This window comes from Rhopilema esculentum, chromosome 7 (assembly GCF_057945365.1).
Source record: "Rhopilema esculentum isolate cy_ngs chromosome 7, ASM5794536v1, whole genome shotgun sequence".
Classification (NCBI taxonomy): domain Eukaryota; kingdom Metazoa; phylum Cnidaria; class Scyphozoa; order Rhizostomeae; family Rhizostomatidae; genus Rhopilema; species Rhopilema esculentum.
In genome coordinates this window covers 4,313,443-4,335,931 of record NC_142821.1, presented here as the reverse complement: position 1 = coordinate 4,335,931, position 22,489 = coordinate 4,313,443, and the positions used below count along the sequence as shown (strand labels likewise).

The window sequence follows — 22,489 nt, the reverse complement described above, 5'->3', positions numbered from 1 at the left end:
AAATTTAGGAAATTCCAAACTCTATCTGTAAGGCTAAAAACTGGCAACTGAAAACTTCAAAACAAGGATGTTTGCCATCTAGGACTGTTTTTTGGTGAAATTTCAAACTTGTCGGCAAATGAAGGTTGCCTCACTCTCTTTGTTGGCAAATGAGGCCTGAACACCTCTAAGAGCACGCTAGCTAGCAATCACACTGCTTACACCCTATTAATTTAAGACCAAATTTTTGAAACAGCCAGTTTGAACTTCAATTTAGAAAAGATTTCTTTATACAAGAGTGTAGAAAGTGAGGGAAATGGCATATTGGATAGGATTCATTGAAAGATCACAAAGAATTTGTAAGAGGAAAAAAATACTTTTATCATGTCAATATTAGAACTCTTGATTATAATCTTTACCAATCGGCTTTACAGTGACAATCAAAACTTGTTTTGAAAGTTACAGCATTAATTACTGTTGAGATAATATCAAACAGTCACCCATTTCTATTCTATGATTACATTGCTTTTTCAATCAACACTCCCAAATAAGAATTAAAATAGAAATGAAAACGATAAATGAAAAGAAACTTCTGAAATGTCATTTGATGATTTCTTGGCCAAATTTAGTAAACCATCTAAAAAAACAATTAATTGAATGTTAAAATATAGCATTATCACGGCCGAAAATTCGTAGTTTCCAGTCAAATTTTTTCCTAAATTGGTGTAATTATTCTATCTCAGGACCCTGCTTGTCCAACTGAGAAATTGTATATTTATCTTGGTTACCTACTCCTTAGAATATGATGCCGAGGGTTGCCTTACGTTTCTAAAATATTCTTTGTTCCCACATCTTAGTCCGTGAGCTCTAATCTTTTTTAAAAGGGCATGAATATCTTGATTTTCTTACCTCAAGACTCAGCCTTGGCTCTCAGATAATAATACGAAAGCGGGATCAATTTCTTTCCACTTGGAAGATCGACAGCAACGCTCAAATGATCACCACCACTCATTTCCAAGAGAAGTCCTTCCAAGTAATACAGCTTTCCTGCCTCAAGCTGGATCTTTATAGATTTCTGACTCGATCGTCTTTAAAAAAAATAAACGGCATCAGGATACAAAAATTTGCAAAGCAAAAGCGAGAAGTTTTGAAAATGTTTTGAACAGTCTCTATAGAAGTGATGGTTTCAATGAGAAATAAATGAGCGATGGTTAACCTTATCCTGAATTGTTAACTGGATCCTATTATCTCAAATTTGATTCTGTAATCAAAACTCTGAGTCCAAACGTTTTCTATATAAAAACCTGTAACTTGTAACTATGTAACTAACGTAAATATGTTGTCTTGTTGAATGTTGTATACGTTGTACCCTAATTGTCTTTTTGAAAAGTATGCAACTCTTCTCTTACGAAATGTTTGTAAGGCAGTAAAAAAAGTTTTTGACTCACTTGTCATACTGATAGGGTGATGTCCAGCCTTGTACATCGATGATTTTTTTCTTATCTTTCTCGTAAACAGTAGGACTGAGGAATATCTGACAAAAGTCGTCGCATGCTGCATAGAATGTATACATTCCACTCTCTGGTGCTGCAAAGTAGCTCCATAGGCGCAACCCGTAATTACTGCCAAGAGAATAAGGAGAGTCGAAATTGTCCAAGTATCCAGATGTTGTTGGGTTGCTTGGAAATCTTGTGTCGCTTGTAAAGTCGGTCATACGCAAATTTACAAAATTTAGATTGAACCAAACGTCTGCATGAACTGGACCATGTTCTACAAAAGAATGGGACAAGATTGCGATAAAAACAAGAAAAAAGAGTTTCTTTGTGATTTGAATATTGCTTTTAACGACTCGATTCGAATTTCAGTACAATACAAGCCAATCAGTGAGCTCGCCCTGCTTCCCATGTAGATAGGTTTGATCAGCTTCAGGAGAGGCAAGAATGGGCTATGTTGTAGGAGAAGAAACTTATGGTTTTAAAAAATCAGAAAAAATAATCAAGTTATACTTATGCAATAGCAAGAAAGGGGAGCCAAAGAGGGAAAGAAGATGTAATGGCTTACAAATAGTGCCTAAATAAGGCCCCTTGGTCGATCATTTAAATTTCCGTTTGAAATCAGAGGAATCAGATAAGCGTTTGCAAGGATTAGTTTAGAGGAAACCAAGAAAGCAAGACGAATGGTATGCAAAAAGTTAGGCTAGAATCGGTGCAGCTCTGCAAGGTGTGTAGGGTCGCAGCGAAGGGCTTTGTTTCCAAGCCTTTGCCACAGCCCTCTGGGGTCAGTGTTCTGCGCATCATAGTATTATTATGCATCCAAGTATTATTAAATTTGGATTAAAGAGCTGCAATTAAGACGAAGATTTGTTGAAAATTTTCAATTACCCATTAATGAGAATTTGAAACTGATTCTAATAGCAAGAACTATAACTCCTTTGCTTTACTGAAGGCTTTTGGAATATAAACATATAACATTATTGCAACGAGGTAATGAGGAGAAATCACCCGAATTGATGCTGCAACTAACTTGAAACATAGATATGGATGCATTTCGCGTCCAATATAGTTTCCTTCGATTTATTATTCATATGAAGTTAAAAATGCAAGGTTATAAAGTTGCCTGATTGATAAGGTCAGCAAAAACTCTTCTTATATTTAGAATTTAAACCACATGTACTCGAATAAAAGTAGTCTGTAAAACATACGAAGCCAGTTACATCTGTGACAGACAGGCAAAGAAGATATGTTGGATTCAGAGCGTTAATCATAATTAACATTACCGATCTTGTATAGACTCAGTTTCAGCCTATCTCCATGACAGCCGCTCCAGAAATGCAGCTTCATATTGTCTTCAGGCATTGCTTTCATCGGGTGAATACAGGCGTGATCGAAATGAATTGATCCAACTGCAACAAATCCAAGTGAATACATAAATAACGACAGTATCCTTTTGCTATTGATTATATATTTGCTATTGATTGTGCAAGATAATCTGGCGTCGCACTTTCTTCGCCAAAGGATATTTCCTAACTATAAATCTAAAAACCGAGACAAAAATAAAGAAAAACATTACAACCTGATCAAGATGTTCCTTAATTCATTTCTGAAGTGGTGTATGCTTTTCCGTTTTTTATGCAGATCAGTTCTTAAGTAATTACAGAATGAATTGATATAGAAAGCATAGCGGTCAAATCTTTGATTAGCTGAGAACTCTGTTCGCTACCATGTTCTAAGCCAATCAGCACACAGGATTCTCACAACAAAATCGCTTCGCAGCTAGAATTAGGCCCATTTTCGCCATTTCAGCGTGTTTTTACCACATTGTCTACAAAAAACATTGTACGTCTCTACAAAGCGAATTTCCACTTTATTTTTTGTGTCCAGTTCATCACCATGCGTTGCTATTCAACCTATATTGGCGCCACTGTTCGATCGCAAAGAATAATATAAAGAACACCTCGCAAATGATCGCTAAAATTCATGTCGAGATTCAGGTAAATTACGTTTTTACCTCTCCCCACCCAAAGCGCTTTAGACATTTCACATTTAGACAAAATCAATTATATACTTACCTTAAATCTAGGAATATTTCATATTCCCGTCAAAGATGCACTAACTGTTCAGCCTTAGATTCGGCTGATTGGCTTAGAACATGATAGCGAAATCAAAGATTTGACCGCTATGCTGACATAGAACAAGTCCTTATATTTAAAAAAATATTTGTGAGTTAAAACGAAGAAGTCGAAACAAATGGAGCCCAAAGAGTGGAAACGAAGTCCTTCTGTCTACAAAACAGCAGTAATTCAGGCAAGGGGGATGACTGGGCAATTCCTCGCGTTTCTGTTTGGCCCAGTTCAATCCACAATTAGGTATGCAGAGTTTTCAATCTATATTCTGACATTTTATAATCTCAAGAGTCTAAGATAAAAATCTTTAGTATGTTTCAAAATGTTTCCCCTTTTCAAAGGCATTTTAGATTTCTGTATTTGAAAAGAATAAACTATTGAGAAGAAACGGTTAAATATCCGTACACTGTGTTCTTGTAAATCGTTTCTTCAAGGCCATTTTCGGACAATTTGAGTTTATTTGCAAACGGGTTGCATGCAGAACGTCTCCCTTTGGACAAACAGATTTTCCGCTGCATTTGTGAACAAAGCTTCCATGACTTGGATCAAAAATAAACTGAGCCTCCGGAAGATCGCATTTCTCACTGCCACTTTTCCAAATCAATTCAGTAGAGTCATCCGGGCTGCAGCCTCCAGTCTCCGGCAGAACACAGTGATTTTCATCGAAGCTACGAATTGGACTCGCTACAAGATTCAAATGAGAAAATATTTTTAGATTGGATGCTTGATTGAGTCAAATACGAATGAACTGAAAGAAGGTCATACAATACCTTTTATACCTTTTTCCATATATGGTTGGAAAGATCAACTCAAAATTATTGCAATAAAGATTATTTTGTGATAATACTTCCCGGACTCACTCAGTCAAGTAGCCTTTTTATCCGGCTCAATGTTATGCTCTCCGGACGGTTTGTTTGATAAATATAGGCGTTTACCAAAAATTGCAAATTAAATACAATTAAAATAAGCAAGAATAGCTGTGAAAAAGTCATTCGAAAGATTTGAAATTTAGTGCCAAGCAAAACCAAACCAAAAAGGATATTTACACAGGCACTTTCCGGTGCAATTTCTAATTTCCCTTCTTGCTTTGTTCAGATCGCACACGGCTCCACCACATCTTGGTTTCAGTGCAGTACATGATCTTGATCTCTCCTGTGTTCCCTGTGAGCAGAATGACGTGCACTGTGTCCAACTACTCCATTTTGTCAGGCTACCATCAACTGAAAAAGAATAACAGATTGATATAATGAATACAATTTAACAGTAGTTTATGAGCCTTTTAAACGTTTCTAATGTTAAATATGTCATATATCCTTTCTGAAATGAAGGTATCAGGAATGTTGATTATTTGTATAATTTTTTTTGTTTCTCGCAGCATCCGAAGGCTCTTTTTAGTTTGAAGCTATGGGTATCGAGCAGCATCCTGGACCTTCTTCTTCTTGAAGTCTCCTCACTCAAATTGATTATTGTTGGAACCCAGATCCCTAACCTTTTTTATAATTAGCCCTTAACCCTGACCACTGAGCCATTCTACACCAAATGCAAGTAGAAGCTAGATCACTGAGCCATTCTACACCAAATGCAAGTAGAAGCTAGATCACTGAGCCATGCTACACCAAATGCAAGTAGAAGCTAGATCACTGAGCCATTCTACACCAAATGCAAGTAGAAGCTAGATCACTGAGCCATGCTACACCAAATGCAAGTAGAAGCTAGATCACTGAGCCATTCTACACCAAATGCAAGTAGAAGCTAGATCACTGAGCCATTCTACACCAAATGCAAGTAGAAGCTAGATCACTGAGCCATTCTACACCAAATGCAAGTAGAAGCTAGATCACTGAGCCATTCTACACCAAATGCAAGTAGAAGCTAGATCACTGAGCCATGCTACACCAAATGCAAGTAGAAGCTAGATCACTGAGCCATTCTACACCAAATGCAAGTAGAAGCTAGATCACTGAGCCATTCTACACCAAATGCAAGTAGAAGCTAGATCACTGAGCCATTCTACACCAAATGCAAGTAGAAGCTAGATCACTGAGCCATTCTACACCAAATGCAAGTAGAAGCTAGATCACTGAGCCATTCTACACCAAATGCAAGTAGAAGCTAGATCACTGAGCCATTCTACACCAAATGCAAGTAGAAGCTAGATCACTGAGCCATTCTACACCAAATGCAAGTAGAAGCTAGATCACTGAGCCATTCTACACCAAATGCAAGTAGAAGCTAGATCACTGAGCCATTCTACACCAAATGCAAGTAGAAGCTAGATCACTGAGCCATGCTACACCAAATGCAAGTAGAAGCTAGATCACTGAGCCATTCTACACCAAATGCAAGTAGAAGCTAGATCACTGAGCCATTCTACACCAAATGCAAGTAGAAGCTAGATCACTGAGCCATTCTACACCAAATGCAAGTAGAAGCTAGATCACTGAGCCATGCTACACCAAATGCAAGTAGAAGCTAGATCACTGAGCCATGCTACACCAAATGCAAGTAGAAGCTAGATCACTGAGCCATTCTACACCAAATGCAAGTAGAAGCTAGATCACTGAGCCATTCTACACCAAATGCAAGTAGAAGCTAGATCACTGAGCCATGCTACACCAAATGCAAGTAGAAGCTAGATCACTGAGCCATTCTACACCAAATGCAAGTAGAAGCTAGATCACTGAGCCATGCTACACCAAATGCAAGTAGAAGCTAGATCACTGAGCCATGCTACACCAAATGCAAGTAGAAGCTAGATCACTGAGCCATTCTACACCAAATGCAAATAGAAGCTAGATCACTGAGCCATGCTACACCAAATGCAAGTAGAAGCTAGATCACTGAGCCATGCTACACCAAATGCAAGTAGAAGCTAGATCACTGAGCCATTCTACACCAAATGCAAGTAGAAGCTAGATCACTGAGCCATTCTACACCAAATGCAAGTAGAAGCTAGATCACTGAGCCATTCTACACCAAATGCAAGTAGAAGCTAGATCACTGAGCCATTCTACACCAAATGCAAGTAGAAGCTAGATCACTGAGCCATGCTACACCAAATGCAAGTAGAAGCTAGATCACTGAGCCATGCTACACCAAATGCAAGTAGAAGCTAGATCACTGAGCCATTCTACACCAAATGCAAGTAGAAGCTAGATCACTGAGCCATGCTACACCAAATGCAAGTAGAAGCTAGATCACTGAGCCATTCTACACCAAATGCAAGTAGAAGCTAGATCACTGAGCCATGCTACACCAAATGCAAGTAGAAGCTAGATCACTGAGCCATTCTACACCAAATGCAAGTAGAAGCTAGATCACTGAGCCATTCTACACCAAATGCAAGTAGAAGCTAGATCACTGAGCCATTCTACACCAAATGCAAGTAGAAGCTAGATCACTGAGCCATGCTACACCAAATGCAAGTAGAAGCTAGATCACTGAGCCATTCTACACCAAATGCAAGTAGAAGCTAGATCACTGAGCCATGCTACACCAAATGCAAGTAGAAGCTAGATCACTGAGCCATTCTACACCAAATGCAAGTAGAAGCTAGATCACTGAGCCATTCTACACCAAATGCAAGTAGAAGCTAGATCACTGAGCCATTCTACACCAAATGCAAGTAGAAGCTAGATCACTGAGCCATTCTACACCAAATGCAAGTAGAAGCTAGATCACTGAGCCATGCTACACCAAATGCAAGTAGAAGCTAGATCACTGAGCCATGCTACACCAAATGCAAGTAGAAGCTAGATCACTGAGCCATTCTACACCAAATGCAAGTAGAAGCTAGATCACTGAGCCATGCTACACCAAATGCAAGTAGAAGCTAGATCACTGAGCCATTCTACACCAAATGCAAGTAGAAGCTAGATCACTGAGCCGTGCTACACCAAATGCAAGTAGAAGCTAGATCACTGAGCCATTCTACACCAAATGCAAGTAGAAGCTAGATCACTGAGCCATTCTACACCAAATGCAAGTAGAAGCTAGATCACTGAGCCATTCTACACCAAATGCAAGTAGAAGCTAGATCACTGAGCCATTCTACACCAAATGCAAGTAGAAGCTAGATCACTGAGCCATTCTACACCAAATGCAAGTAGAAGCTAGATCACTTAGCCATTCTACACCAAATGCAAGTAGAAGCTAGATCACTGAGCCATTCTACACCAAATGCAAGTAGAAGCTAGATCACTGAGCCATTCTACACCAAATGCAAGTAGAAGCTAGATCACTGAGCCATTCTACACCAAATGCAAGTAGAAGCTAGATCACTGAGCCATGCTACACCAATTGCAAGTAGAAGCTAGATCACTGAGCCATTCTACACCAAATGCAAGTAGAAGCTAGATCACTGAGCCATTCTACACCAAATGCAAGTAGAAGCTAGATCCTCAACAAAAGGAAAGACAGAATATCAGCAGGCCTCATGAATAATTGAATATTTTTTATATAAATTATGTTCATATGAAATTGAAGAATCAGAACCTGGCATGCGATCCGGATCGCAATCGTCTTCATTAACCCAATACCAGATTGTACCAGGGTTTCTCATGATTGGATATATCCATGGAGCTGGTCTGTATTCATCGTTACTGGCTACGATTGTTCCCCACCAGTAGCTGGATGAATATTCTGCTGTCGTCAGCAACCCGTTTCCATTTCCCAACCAAGGCATTCGGTTTTTCACACTGCTTTGCAAGTCGTCAAACTGAGTCAACAACGTAACTTTGTTCTGATTGTTTGATTTACTCACGAATCTGAAAGAAAATGAGGTCAACTGCAATTTTCATTGACTTGGGTTCAAAAGAAATTCATTAAAATATATCTTTCCATAAATACATCTTAATATCAAGCTATTGTAATCAAATGGTTTTAGAATCTTATATAAGAAAAAAGGGAACACAGAAAATAATCCGACCAGTCTAAGTAATTTATTAGACGGTGTGAGGTTACGAAATACCAAATAATAAAACATTTTTCGCTAACTGGCACCACAAAGCAAATCAACGTGGCAGAGGATTGCAAAAAACGAAACAAAATGAAAAGAGGATTTATGTTAAACAAGAGAAGCATTTGAAGAATAATTTGCGTTCCTTGGATCACTTAAAACATCATCCTATTACAGAGATTATGAGCAACTTCTTGCCGTAAATTACAGAAAGGAATATAAAAAATGTATATTTTTCCTCCCTTAATTAAGCGAATATTAAAGCGCGTCAACAAAACAAGGTATCGATATATAAATAGTTATTAATTACTCTAAATGTGCATTTAACAATAATTGATGATTCAACAAAATAAATTTACGTGTATTCTTTTGGTGCAGCCCAAATACCACCCCAATGATTAAACGTGTGTGCTTCCAATTTGTACTTGAATGTGGCGTTGTTTGATAAATCCTTAATACTGTCTGCAACGTGTAAGATTGAATAATCATTCGAGGTGGAAGGAAAATCTTCATTGCGGGAAAGAACCTGGATAAATGTAGATATCACCATTAATCACCATTAGATATATTTCTGCAAAGTTTGTCTAGATTTTTTTAGAATACACAAAGAAGTATCTAGATATATTATAAAAAAACCTAATCAAATCTAAGAAACTTGAAGGCAGAAACAAAGGAAATATCTGAATATCCGCTAAACACTTTTCAAGACTGCTTTTATTCTTTTTGAATTTGTTTCTTATTTCATTCAATAAGGGCTTCGATATTTTTAAAAAATAATCATTGAAACACATTTATTAGAAAGAATTGTCTTTTACAAAAGTCGTAATTCTTATATTTATGAAACATTGCGTAAAATTCTCTCAGTTGCCTTAGGACTTCTTAATATCATTTCATCACTGGGCCAAAACTAAAAGTTAATCTATCAGCTGTACGTTTTATGTTCATGTATTGTAATGAATGTGTCTTGCCAACCTGTGACGCGGTCCATTTGTTGCTTGTGCTTGTGACCAGAAGAGTCCACGCTCCAGGGCCCGACTCCATGTCACAATATACTGTCAGAATATTAGCACCAGTTGCCTCAATAGTATAATAACCAGACTTGTACACTGCACCGTTTCTCTCACCTCCCAGTTTTATCTGATTGCATGAACCTTGGCTGTAAGAAGGAAATAGTCACGTGGCCTAAAAAAAGGTTTAACTGCACAAAGCTAGAAATGCTAGACTAACATGAAAAAATGCTCTGGGAACAAGAGACTTTTCAAGTTTAAAAGGGTTTAATCGATGGCGCTTTCTTACGCGAGACTTAAACCATTTAGTTTGGACATCTTAATTTTGGCTATAAAGATATGAAAAGCAAACCTTGAGCCTTCACGGATCCACAATCTGACAAATCTCGGCTTCTCCATAGATCCTTTTATAAAGTTAGAGTCTGTTTCAGAGACAAGCACACCATCAGTTCCAGGATATATCTACAAAGGATACATTTTATCACTACAAAGTAATGGAATCTTAAATAAACCAGGCTTTTAGAATACTGTCAGTATCAGCTACCAAAAACAAATTGATGATGCTGGAGACAGACAATGGCTGATTACGTCATATGAGTATGTATTTGTCCCTTTCTCGGAAGATACATACAATACTTACTTTTCGAGATGTCGTCAAATACGAAGCAGGGTTGTCAACCACATATGGATTGCTTGACATCAAATTGCTTTTCTGCTCGTCCCAGTTGTCAAATTTCTCAATGAGTCGTGGCTTAAATTTACTCGGGGTGCATGCTATCAGTCCATCGCTGTTGTGTCCTTCAAAAACACCGCCCCATTTTTTCACTCCGTCAGCCTCAATCATATACTGAAATTTAGTCTAAAAGAAGACATGTAGGATAAGTAGTTGTTTGAAATATTACCTCTTATGTAATTTCTATTCTTTTGTAAATATAAAATTTTTACTTGATAAAAGGTGCGATTTGTAATCAGTAATCTGCATGAGTTATTTGTTATTTGTAATTTATGATTTGAAGTAAATTTGTTTAATTTAATTGTATTTTCATTGGAATTCTATGTATTCCTTGTAGTATTGTCTTGTAGTATGTTGTTTGTGATAATTTATGAGAAAAAAGGAAATAAAGGTATACCTTCTTATCACATCAATTAACAAAATAATTTTCTTAGGATTACAAAAACAGAACTAAGTAATATTATTATTGCAAAATCACATTGACCCATATCTTCTAGAAAAATATTTTTCAATTGCGCTTTCAACTTTGAAAGATCCCATACCTCTTCTTTTCGAAGATTGATAACTTCATGAGAATGAAATAAAATCGAATAATCATTATCTTTCGAGGCTTTGTCGGTGTTTCTTGATAGAGTCGACTCTTTGGTCCAACCAGCTGTTGAAACTTTGTTTAAAACCAGTGTCCATCCACCGCCAAAACTTTCCATATCACAGAAAGTACTCAAAACTTTCTTTCCTTCCAAATTCTGTATCTCGTAAAGTCCAGATTTTGCTTTGTTTCCATGTGTTAGAGAGCGTAACTTTATTTTCATGCATGAAGTTGGGATGCTGTGCTTCCCTTCACGAATCCAATACCTAGAAGGCAAAAAGAAAAATCAAATAAATGCGATAGAAAGGGATTAGGAAAATTGTAGATGAACGCTGTGATTCTTTTTATAAATCATGCTGATTTATAAAATGATTTATAAATTTGACTAAAATTGGTGCTCTATGAGATGATCGATATACGTATTCTGATATGGCATTTCAAGGCAACAAACCAAAATAATCCACCAAAAATATCACCTGAATTCACTATATTGTAATCAGCATAATTTAAAATAACACAAGCTATATATTTGAGACCATGCCGTCCATGCAGTTTTTTTTATCAGATTTCTTATCAGATTCTTTAACTTTGGAGGATTTCTGAGTTTCTTTTCCTCGTTTCTTTTGAGGAAACAATGAAATCATTGTGTGAACTGAATCCTTCATAACCGTAACCTCAACAATCTAAACATAACCGTAACCTAAGAAATAAGACAAAGACAGAAAATAGCATGCAATAAACATCATCAATTGTTCTTCAAGTATTGATCTGCCATGATTTAGCTTAATTAAGTAACTAAATTATAGTAGACATCATACCAAATGTGTTCTGGTTTCCTTTCCATTAAATGACCATCAATCCAAGGTGCTGGGTGATACCACGTCATATTCCCTGCAATAGAAAATATACAATACACATTTTCCTACTTGCTAAGCTGCTGATTTTGAAAGCTGTGTCGAATTTTTTTTCAATATAAAAAGCTGTAAAAAAAGTCTATGCCATTTTATACAGGCAAAAAGATACAATCAATGGGTTCATAGAGCACCAAAGACTGAGTCATTAATCACAATTGATTACCACAATGCCCAAAGTGCTAATTTTCTATTTTGTACACACCTGTAATAGACCCCCATTGGTTTGTCTGCATTGTTAACCTGTTTCCAATAATGTATGGCATTCTCTGGGCTATTCCTATCCCACTGTATGACCAGTTGTTAAATCTCTTCAGCAGAATGACATTTGTTTGTGAAGGGGACATGCCGTTTAATCTGTAGGATGTAGGAGCTGACCAAATGCCACCCCACTGCCCTGTAAAAAAGCAAGACAAAAACTATTAAATCAAATATTGTGCTCCATTTAATGAAGAAACCTTTGACTTGACTGAAGTTTTCCAAGTATTGAAAAAGAAGAAAGCATACTATAAGATTTTAAAAAATTTGTTTCAGTGAATATACTTTTTTGCTTAACAAGATGCTTATCAAAAATGACCAAGGCTTACAAAAAGATATTAGATGTTGATATTGGCAGTAAAAGCTTTTTACCTGGTTCAGAAAATTAAGATTTGTTGAAAAGATGCCAATCTTATGTAAAAAACTGCAGACATCACTGGTAACATTCTCGAGTGGTGAAAAACATTCACAAAAGGGTAAAGGCCTTGCATTGTACATCGTTCAGATGAACATTAGATGTCACAAAGCTAACAATAAATAAGACAAATGATGCGACAAGAACAGATCCATCGTACCTCTTCTATGTGCCTCTAATCTATACTCGAAATTTTTATCGTCAATTTTGTAGTTGTCCTTGATTTGATCGACATATTTCAGTATGGAATAATCTTTGTACATGTTTGGCTGATCTTTATTTCTTTCTCTCACCATCTCTGATGTTGTCCAGTCGTTTGTATGGCTGGATACGACCAATGTCCATCCACCGCCATCACGTGTCATATCACAATACATTTTCATCAGTGAACCATCAGGCAGTGTTATATCATAGACTCCATCGACCATTTGTTTACCACTTGCTTTGAACTTTCCCATTAAAAGTTTGCATGATCCTGCCTCTAGATGTGATTGATAGAGAATGGTTAAAAAGTGAATCCCCCCCCCCCCCCAAAAAAAAAAAGTTTGATATCCCATCTCTAGATAAAAAAATTTTTCGTACGCCTTTGGGAAAATGATAACGACAATGATATAATTTTTTGGAAATAAATATATCTACATTTGTAGATATATGCAACTGTGGTTTTAAAAAAGGCAGACGACAAATGGTTTAAAAGTCGTTGAAGAAATAGTATGAAATATATCTTGCATGTAAGATTGCATGTTTCCAGCATGTGAGGGGTTTGATAGAAGCTACAGTTGTATTATTTGTATATAACGAAGCAATAAGTTCTTGCTACCTGACATGCAAGATTAAAAAAATGATGTTTGGGTGGTAAGCTGAGTAGCATCCAACCTAATTAGTATCATTCAATCAGTGTAGGAAAAGGGACATTCGATGTTTACTACAGCCTGATTCAATGGTTTAATGTAATACCTTTGATTTCTCAAATATCCTGGGCTAAAATCATTTAATTCTGATCGCCAGACATTGAACAGATAAGCAGGATTTTAGCACAATGTTTCAAAGCGTTTCATCTTCGTGAGAAACCTCTTTGATAAAATAAAATAGGCCAATTAGATGATAATTGAAAACAATAGGGCCTAAAAATTATCCTTGAGGCACCCCTGTTGAAATAGATCAGATCTTATCTACCGACTCAAATTGTCTTTGTGCGCTGTTTTAGATACGTATCTCGATGTAAATTTTGGCTTTCCTTCATTAATTGTCTGTATATTATACTCGGAGGTATTTCGGACGAAAATAACATACGTATGCTATGTTCCTTTATTCCCTTTCTGTCATTTGCTGTACCAGTTTATCTTCTCTAAAGTTAAATCCTTGTCGTAGCACCCGCAACACAACAGAATTAAATAAGGAGAATCCAGTACACATAAAACTCAACTTACTTGGGCATTGTTCTGAGTTGCAAACTGCTTCTTCGTATCCTACGCCCGGACAAGTTTTGCCACCGTGTGCCGGAAAAGGGCTGTCGCAAAACCTTGATCTACTTCTCCTTCCACCAGCGCAAGCCGCAGAACACAAGGACCATTGATTCCACTGACCCCAGTTGCCGTCATCAGGTGTCAAAACTTAAAATAAATGCTTCACAACTTTATATAAGGAAAAGTGTAATATTTGATATAAATAAAAACATAAAGTAAAAATCTTTAATGAGGATCATCTTTGGATTTCTGCCATTTTTTGCGAATATTTTGTTGCAGAAACGTTTCTGAAATAAAAACTTCTGAAATAAAAATCTATCAATGTCTTAAATCATAAAAATATAGGATAATGGCAAACCACGAACCACCTTGGATACAAAATCAGCAAAGGATAAATATTCTAAAAAAGAGCTGTGTTAATAAATACATATCTTTTATAGAAACAACACATCAGATCAACCTTTCGTATAGGTACAAGTTCCGCCCTGACACTTCCTCTTAATGGAAAGTGAAGTCTGCATGCAGACTACCTATCAAATCGTAAGAGCATTTAGCTTGTTGGTTTACAGAAAGAAGATGAAGAAATTTCGTTTGCAAAGATAATCTCCTATCAGCATTTTCAAATAGCAATTCACTGTTGAAAGGTGCATAAAGTGATAGCGTAGCCAGCACTGTATTCTAAGATTTGTAAGAATTACAGCAGTTTCGAAGCAATGAACAAGGTACTGTTCAGGAGATTCAATCGAGGAAATTTATCCAATTTGACTGCTTTGATAATGAACTGCCAAGCTAGAAGAGCAGGTTTGCCTCTTATTTGTAACTAACTTGCCACACTAAATCACAACCACAAGTAACATTTACATTGCCCCTCTTGGTCAATAATCTAAATTATATATTTAAACTATAAAAACACCTTGCTTGCAACTCTGTGAGTCATTGCTTTTCACATCAATTTGTAAATAGTTGACAACAAATGTATTTGATAACCCTGGGTAACAGAGCCTCACAAATCAAGGGATAGAGTATAGTAGACAGCTCCAATAATATTTTCAGTGACTAGTTTCTAACTATATTTCTGAGAGAAAATAATGGTGACTCTGGTAGCCAGGGTAAATTTTGATAAATGTTATCTTTGACAAAGGGAAACCGTCTTGAAAAGGAGACAAGGGAGATATACTTGAAAAAATATGTCATTAACAGAGTGCAAAGAATGAATGGGGCCAAGAAAAGCTTTAGGGAATTACCCGATGCTTGTTTCAAGTTAGGTCTAAACACAGGCACAACCCAGCTCAGTCATTGCATATTAATTAAATTCAATGTACCTCTCTCACAGTTTGTCTTTGGATCAAATCCTCCATTGCAGTGGCATCTACCTTTGTTGTTGCAAATCTAAAAAATGACGTTTAATTTTGCACCTCTGCAATTAAGTCTTTTAGAATGATAATCAAATGGCCAGGGGCATAGTTTTTTATCGAAATTTAAATCCTAAATGAGATAAGGGATTCTCCTGGATATCAATATAATAGAAGAGGATGCAGCAGTGAAAGAAAGCATACTCACTCCTCTACCAGCACAGCTAACTCCGTTGACTAACCCACATGAAGTGATATTCAGCTCCGAAAATGATTTACACTTGTAATCAGAACACATCTGCAAAGGATGAGAAGGTATTCATCATAGAAAAAATTGCCATCTGGCTTAAAAACTGCTCTGCTGATTGACAGTAACATTATCTTTCTACATTTAAAGAAGAATGCAACCAAACTCAATGGATGCCAGCCATGCTTTTAAACTTTTAGTAAAGCAAAAAAAATCATAACATCGAAAATCTTTGATAACAGAAAATTGCTGAGAAAAATTTTTGTCTAACACAAATATAGGAAAAAAGAAATGGGAAAGTTAGGAAATGCAGCAAATGAAACGATATATTTACGATAAACTATTAGCTCAGTTTCTTGATGCTTAAATACGGGGCACACCATGTTGAATATGATCAAGTACAAATCTGCATGATTTTGTTACGTTATTCAAAACCAGAAAATCTATCTAAATTAGTGGCTAGACACTTGAAAGATACAAAAAAGATTTCGGAACTGCAAATTTCACATCTCCACCAACTTTTGGATCTCAAAGATATACTCAACATGTTAGCAACTCGGTGGCTCAGCTTTGTATAATGTTAGAAAAACATAAAAACAGGGTCCATTAGTTTTCCTGCTTTTAATTTGGAATGATTCAAATAGCATAGTTACGTCACCTTATTATCTCCGCACTTTGTTCCTTCAGCAACCATTCCTTCGCCTACTTCATCGTTGCTTGCAGAGCCTGGTATTGTTATACTCGCAGCACTGTGGAAATGTAACATAATAATAATGATTTATTTATCTCCACTTACTCAATGATAACCCCCGGGCTTTAGGAACATGTATAAACGAGAATTTAGCTACATGAACTCTGGTACGTTCGGCATAGATATTATATTGAAAAAAAAACAAATTCGAGAAAAAAAAACTTGTCTTCCAATGTTGATATAAATTGTAACGTGATTTATTAACTACCTCCTTGTGGCAAGTCTTTGTAACTAAAGGCATGCCCATTTGTTAAGGAACAAATTGAAACTTTAAAACAATTGAAATTCAAAACGACAAAAGCTTATTCAAAACAAATCGACTAAACTGTTTGGATGTCTTCAAATGAAATTTTATCTAGAGAAAATTGATCCTCTATAACCTTTCACTCACTTGATTTTACTCACAGACATTAGCTTTTTAAAAGTTACTATTTATGTTAAAATTCTTGACCTTTACCTGCATACGCTTCCATTAAGATTGAATTGTTTGTAAACAGTGCCATACTTTTCATTTGAAGGCAATAAATTCGGTGGAGAGCATTGCAACTGCCCGCAGAATATGTCCCTATAGAAAATACAATGAAATCATCAAAATTGTATGTTATTTGGGAAAATGATTTAGGCAAGGTAGCATTCAATGTACATAGTAGTTGTAGCTAGTACATAGCAAGCCGTGGTGATAAGATAACAGCTGTTTAGGCAATCATGTGTAGACGAAAATAGTTTTGAAATACAGTTCGAGATTCGCGCTCAAAGCGGCAACAAGATTCATTTATCCTATACATATAATTTTGTGTGTGCACGATACTACAAGATTAATGCATTTCAGCAGGAATAAACACTAAAATAATTATAATGACTAACTGCGCTGCACAAGATTTGTTAGTCGAAGGATCACAGGTTCCAAATCCTTGTGCCTCTGTGTTCAGCTTCTGCCAACAGGAGTCATGGGCAGAATTTGTGGCTGAAATAGAAAACACGATAACATGTTCTTTTGAAAAACAAAATATGTAGAAATTATGTAAATTTAAGCTAATAAAGGGAATTATGCTCTTGTTCAAATTTTCTATAAATTGTTATCGGTATACATGAAGAATGGATATCAATTAGCATAAACTTATAACAGCTTGAAATGGCTACGGATATCGATTGCATTGGCTATGGCTAGCATCTTGTCTCCTAAATAGCAACAAAACCTGTATGAAAAGTGGCGTAATATGAAATATCTATTATAGAAATTTGAATTTTCGCCACATTATTTGAAAGAGCCCGTTGCTAATCAAGAAAGGTTGTTAACCAACAGACTGAGATAAAATAAATGATTTAACCGAGAGCTGCTAATAGTTGATTTTCAAAATGCCGGCAATTAAGAACTCTATTGTTCCGTTATTGGATGTCTTTTGTGAGAGTTCCCAAAGTCGATGACAATTTATCGAGCCAAAAGACACAAAAAAATCAAGATTTAAGGCTAGAGTCACAAAAAACAAGGTATACCTGGGTCCCAGAGATTTTTACACTGTGTGCTTCTTGATTCCATACAATTACCTTTGTAGCAATAGGACATTGTTTTCTAAAAAGAAAAAGTCTTAAGCCCTTTACATAATATTGTAAAAACCTGAATTGAATACAGGTCCCCGCCATCTTTTCTGCAAAATACTTTTATCCTTTTTGAAATATCAGTTCGAAGTAGAAAGATCAGTACAATTTTAAACTTAAAGCCAACTTTCTTATGCTGACTTTTATAATGTGATAATCAATATCTTCATTTTATCGAGGATTATGTTTTTAAAAAAATGAATTAAAATTATATTTGCTTAAAGGAAAGCGATTGATAAATGACAAATAGAAAAGTTGCATATCAATCTTGTTTGAGATGCGAATAGGCAGTTGGGTTCAAACGTACTTTCTTATGGTTATTCTTATACTTTTGCAATTGGAGTGGCTTTAAGTGCTGTTAATCTATGACGTATTTTATTCGTACTGTTTAAAATGCCTTTCACAAGTCTAGAAAAAGAAACAGAGTTTTTAAAGGTGCACAGCTTGTAGCATGGAGGTAGTTGATACCGGGACAGGAAAAGAGCCTTATTTGTCCTAGAGATATGACAAATTTCATGATGTAAAGCAAAAATAAAAAATACTATTCACCGAAACTCCATCGATGCACTGAAATCCATCAGTCTTATAAAGGTCATTTGGGCACTGTATTGTGATAAAAATAGCAAAATAAAGTGGCAATGAAAGTAAAAAAGTTTGCGTATTTTAACTGTAGTTTAATATGTAGAAAAAGCTAAATATCAAAAGATAAAGGATCTAACCTATCATTTTACCTAATCAAGGAAAACTCCTGTGCTACCTACAATCCTGAACATGTGTCGAAATAGATAGCATGTAGACAGTTGTTATTTCTCCGCTAGCTTTTCAAACACTAAAGTCATGGATTTTAACGACAAATATGTCAACATTGAATTTAGAGGCCAAGCCAAAGCAGTGAATCTCATAATTGGCCGCGTAGGATGGTTGGAAATAAAAATATACTCTTTGTCTTTTTCATTAGAAAATAGAACATGCAGTTGAAAGAGCAGAGACACAAATGAGAATTGAATCTAATCAGGCAAGAAGGGTTATTACGAATTGAAATGGCTTACCGTAGCAGCATTTCCAGGACAATATTCCGGCAGATCACAGTCCTTTTGCGATCTGCGACAGAGTGTTCCTTGCAATTTAAACTAAATAGAAACAAACAAAATTGGAAAAATATTTATCTGCTAGAACAACGGCATGTCAGTATGAACTGAAATGAGTGGATATCAATAATCAGTATACCATTAAAACTATGCTTCAAAAACATGTGCTGAAAACGTCATAGGATGATGAAAAATGAGTTACTGAAGATTCTCTCGAAATACAACCATGTCTTCCTTTGTCTTATTCAAAACCTTGATAAACATAGCACCAAAGCACCAAAGTCACGTTTTGGATGTCTTCTTTATAAACAATATTCTGCCTTTTGGAACAAAGACCCCCGTATGTTTAGATTTGAGAAACGGGAATGCGAGAGCAAAAGTCGATTGGTTAATAGGGCAAATACACCCCTGCATTAAGATACCCCTTAGTTCCTTTCAATAAGTTAGCGAAAACTGCAGTAATGTTTACAACAGGACGCCAATTATTATTGGTAATCGGCCCAATAAAAATTTGGGTAATCGGCCAATCCACCCGGACAAACTGCTGCTAGAGGGTTTCAAAAGTCTTGAAACCATCCATGTATTTAGATTTAAAAACATAAAAAGGATGCTTGGAGAAATAGGTGGGAGTGACACACGACCAGGGCAGGACTCGAACCTCCAACCAGCATATTTCAACTTTAAAAATGTAAGAAAATTGGCCGACTTAAAAAAAGCTAAAAAATCGAAGTATAAATCAAATAGAAAACATTTACATACCAGGCAATTATCACAGCAGTCAGGGGTGCTAAAATCACTGCACTGAGCTGACCGTTTCAGTTTGCATCCATTCGGTTCACAACACTTGTCGTGTTTCTTACACATCTATAGACAATTTTGGCAGTAATTAACATGTAGTGGAAAATTGCGAGCTACTCAATGAGGTAAAAAAGTGAAAAATCCTCCAGTACTTTTTTCAAGATTTTCTACCCTGCGTTTATTCAAGGTCCAGCGTTAGTTCGAGTAGATATTGTAACTTTCATTTTACAAGAAATATTTCTTTAATGCAGGATCACTTTGACGTCTAAAAGACAAAGCAGACACACCTCTGGAGATCCACAGTCGCACTCTTCAGAGCCCTCGATAATGCCATTGCCACACACGTTATCCAATGACTGTAATAATAAAACAATAAATCATCATAAATGCAATAATACACAATCAATGATAAAGCAGGTATATCTGGTTGTATTCTTTCGTGTATCAAAATAGGAATGCATAATGAATGAAGAATAATTAAATAGCTTTGAAAAAGGCAAACATTTAGTAAACTAAAGCTTTTCGTCTGACACTCTTCAGAGTTTAAAACGTCAGAACATAGATCGAAAACTCTACGCTAAGAAATATATATACCCAGTTGTGGATCGAAATAGGCCAATCAGAAACACGAGCACATGACTGTATTAGTTTACTAAATGTTTGCTTTTTTCAAAGCTATTTACAAGTTTTGTACCACCAAAAGATTGTTTGAATAATTAAATAATGGAATGTTTGGTTAACCCAAATGAACATTTTATAGCCGTAAAAAAGAATAAAAATCTGCCAAACAAAATCTTTCAGACGCTATCACCTTGCTTGAATTTCAAACATAAAACTTAGAGCTATTTTCACACTTTACATAAATTGGCTGACATTGATACAAGCTGTTATCAACAAGAGATGCTTGATCTTTCAGCAGATCTGTTTTCAAATGAAAAAAGCTACAAAATAAACTCTAGATCTCCGCAGTATGTCAATGTACATGATAAGATATATAAAACTATCTGAAAAAAGAGTTAAATGAAGTAAATAAATGAAGAAAACCAGAGTTAAAGTATTTTTTGGAATTAATAAATACTCCGAATGGGTAGTTGTTTAGGCAATGATACGATCTTGACGAGAAAATCTTCATGTTGCAGTCAGAAAATCCAACTCTTCGGGTCCTGAAATAAAACGTAAATCAAAATTTTTTTTCTGTGGAAAACTTTGTTGACCAAGAATCATTGAAATGTCAACTTTGAATTGACGTTAACTTTTAGAGAGCGCTGTTTGAATTTGAAAGAGCAGTGAAAATAACAATTTTCAGGAGCTGCTTTTTAAATTTTTTGAGAATTTGAACCATTAAAACATAAAGATAAAGATATAACCATAATTATAATAAATACCTCTAGAAGCACAACAAATTACGATAAAAAGCTCAAATTGTAAAAATATGTATAATGTGATCAAATTGTGTGGTTGAATATATGCAGCAAATCATTTGCAAGTTCAGCTCTAGCTGTCATTTTGAATTCACAAAATCTGACGATACTCTGAAATAAAGTCACCTTGAAAAAGTTTAAATGTAGATTCAGGCTAAGAGTCACAGTATCAACAAAGATCAACGAGACTAACAAAGGGTAATCTCCTTAAAAACATATTTTTAGAACTTTTGACTTTTATCCACATAACCTGATTGAAGACTCTGACACATCGCTAAAGGAGCAAAATGAGACATGTGAAAAAAATGTCACAACATGACTTGCTTTGTTTTGATATATTTCATAGATTTCAGACCGAGCACTTGATTTAAATGGTTAAACTGGAAAAGCATGGACTTGTGTCCATCTCTTAGCAAATTCTAAACATCTTTTTTGGAAAGTTTGAACAATATCATAACATTTTCAGGTTATGTGCTCTGAATGGAAAATTCTAATAACTGATCTTTTAAGGTAATCTTTTTGGATCTCTGTTGATAATGAAGTAGATTTATTCGAAATGAAAACAAATCCATACTCTGGTCCACCCATCATACATCCTCGTGATGTCAAACATTTGCAAGATGGAGCATCTGAAAGGGAAAAATATGAGCAGCTAGATGGTTATTGGGACTATCCTGAAATGCGAGGTCTGTGAAAGTGACAGAAATTGATTGATGTAAATTTCATGGGTACCTACATCACTAGACATCTTTATGTCTCAGAATTTTGAGATTTTTAAGAGTAAATTTCAAAGTAAAAGACATCACATGAGCATTCAAGAATAAACTTTACGTGAAAAATTGCACCAAAAGGCTTTTACCATGTCCAAAACCAAAATTATGACCAAGTTCATGCGTAACTACATCATGGGTCCCAGTCAAAGTGTGGAATACCCACTACAAAAGAATAGAACGTAATTAATAATATTAACTCACTTATGCTAGTTTGCAACACTTAATAAAAATCGCTCTGACGCAGAATAAACTCAATTTATTCATGAAATTTTTTCAATAAACTTTCTACTATTTTCATAGGACACTGGACTATTGTCCGTGCCTTCAGCCTCCAAGATGGTGACAATAATGAATAGAAATATAATGATCAGTAATTCTAAGCGAGGATTTTTAAGTGTCATGCAGAATCAATGTATTGAGTGCTGATAACAAACCACACAGAATCTTTGTTTATTGCTTGAAACAGGGATTTTTGAAGTGGCGTTCCCGGCTCTTAAAATGCCCGGATGGGTATAGGGGGGGGGGG

At 35.8% G+C, this 22,489-nt stretch overlaps 1 protein-coding gene across 1 annotated transcript in view; it reads right to left on the bottom strand.

The window, feature by feature from the left end:
* Positions 1 to 335: 335 nt before the first annotated feature.
* LOC135683539 (uncharacterized) overlaps positions 336 to 22,489 on the bottom strand; it is a 34,092-nt gene continuing 11,938 nt past the window's right edge. The window contains exons 13-41 of the mRNA XM_065198828.2: positions 22,050 to 22,125; positions 21,765 to 21,819; positions 20,848 to 20,932; positions 20,057 to 20,125; positions 19,731 to 19,835; positions 18,933 to 19,013; positions 18,433 to 18,486; positions 17,782 to 17,857; positions 17,152 to 17,251; positions 16,745 to 16,852; positions 16,195 to 16,285; positions 15,498 to 15,587; positions 15,260 to 15,326; positions 13,902 to 14,084; positions 12,632 to 12,952; positions 12,004 to 12,195; positions 11,706 to 11,778; positions 10,841 to 11,153; positions 10,206 to 10,424; positions 9,918 to 10,027; positions 9,531 to 9,714; positions 8,918 to 9,084; positions 8,096 to 8,367; positions 4,648 to 4,821; positions 4,007 to 4,285; positions 2,756 to 2,881; positions 1,428 to 1,749; positions 889 to 1,067; positions 336 to 616 (exon numbers count right to left, since the gene is read on the bottom strand). Of these exons, the coding sequence (XP_065054900.2) occupies positions 890 to 1,067; positions 1,428 to 1,749; positions 2,756 to 2,881; positions 4,007 to 4,285; positions 4,648 to 4,821; positions 8,096 to 8,367; positions 8,918 to 9,084; positions 9,531 to 9,714; positions 9,918 to 10,027; positions 10,206 to 10,424; positions 10,841 to 11,153; positions 11,706 to 11,778; positions 12,004 to 12,195; positions 12,632 to 12,952; positions 13,902 to 14,084; positions 15,260 to 15,326; positions 15,498 to 15,587; positions 16,195 to 16,285; positions 16,745 to 16,852; positions 17,152 to 17,251; positions 17,782 to 17,857; positions 18,433 to 18,486; positions 18,933 to 19,013; positions 19,731 to 19,835; positions 20,057 to 20,125; positions 20,848 to 20,932; positions 21,765 to 21,819; positions 22,050 to 22,125 (4,170 nt within the window). The 3' untranslated portion in view covers positions 336 to 616; position 889. The remainder of the gene's footprint in view (positions 617 to 888; positions 1,068 to 1,427; positions 1,750 to 2,755; positions 2,882 to 4,006; positions 4,286 to 4,647; positions 4,822 to 8,095; positions 8,368 to 8,917; positions 9,085 to 9,530; positions 9,715 to 9,917; positions 10,028 to 10,205; positions 10,425 to 10,840; positions 11,154 to 11,705; positions 11,779 to 12,003; positions 12,196 to 12,631; positions 12,953 to 13,901; positions 14,085 to 15,259; positions 15,327 to 15,497; positions 15,588 to 16,194; positions 16,286 to 16,744; positions 16,853 to 17,151; positions 17,252 to 17,781; positions 17,858 to 18,432; positions 18,487 to 18,932; positions 19,014 to 19,730; positions 19,836 to 20,056; positions 20,126 to 20,847; positions 20,933 to 21,764; positions 21,820 to 22,049; positions 22,126 to 22,489) is intronic.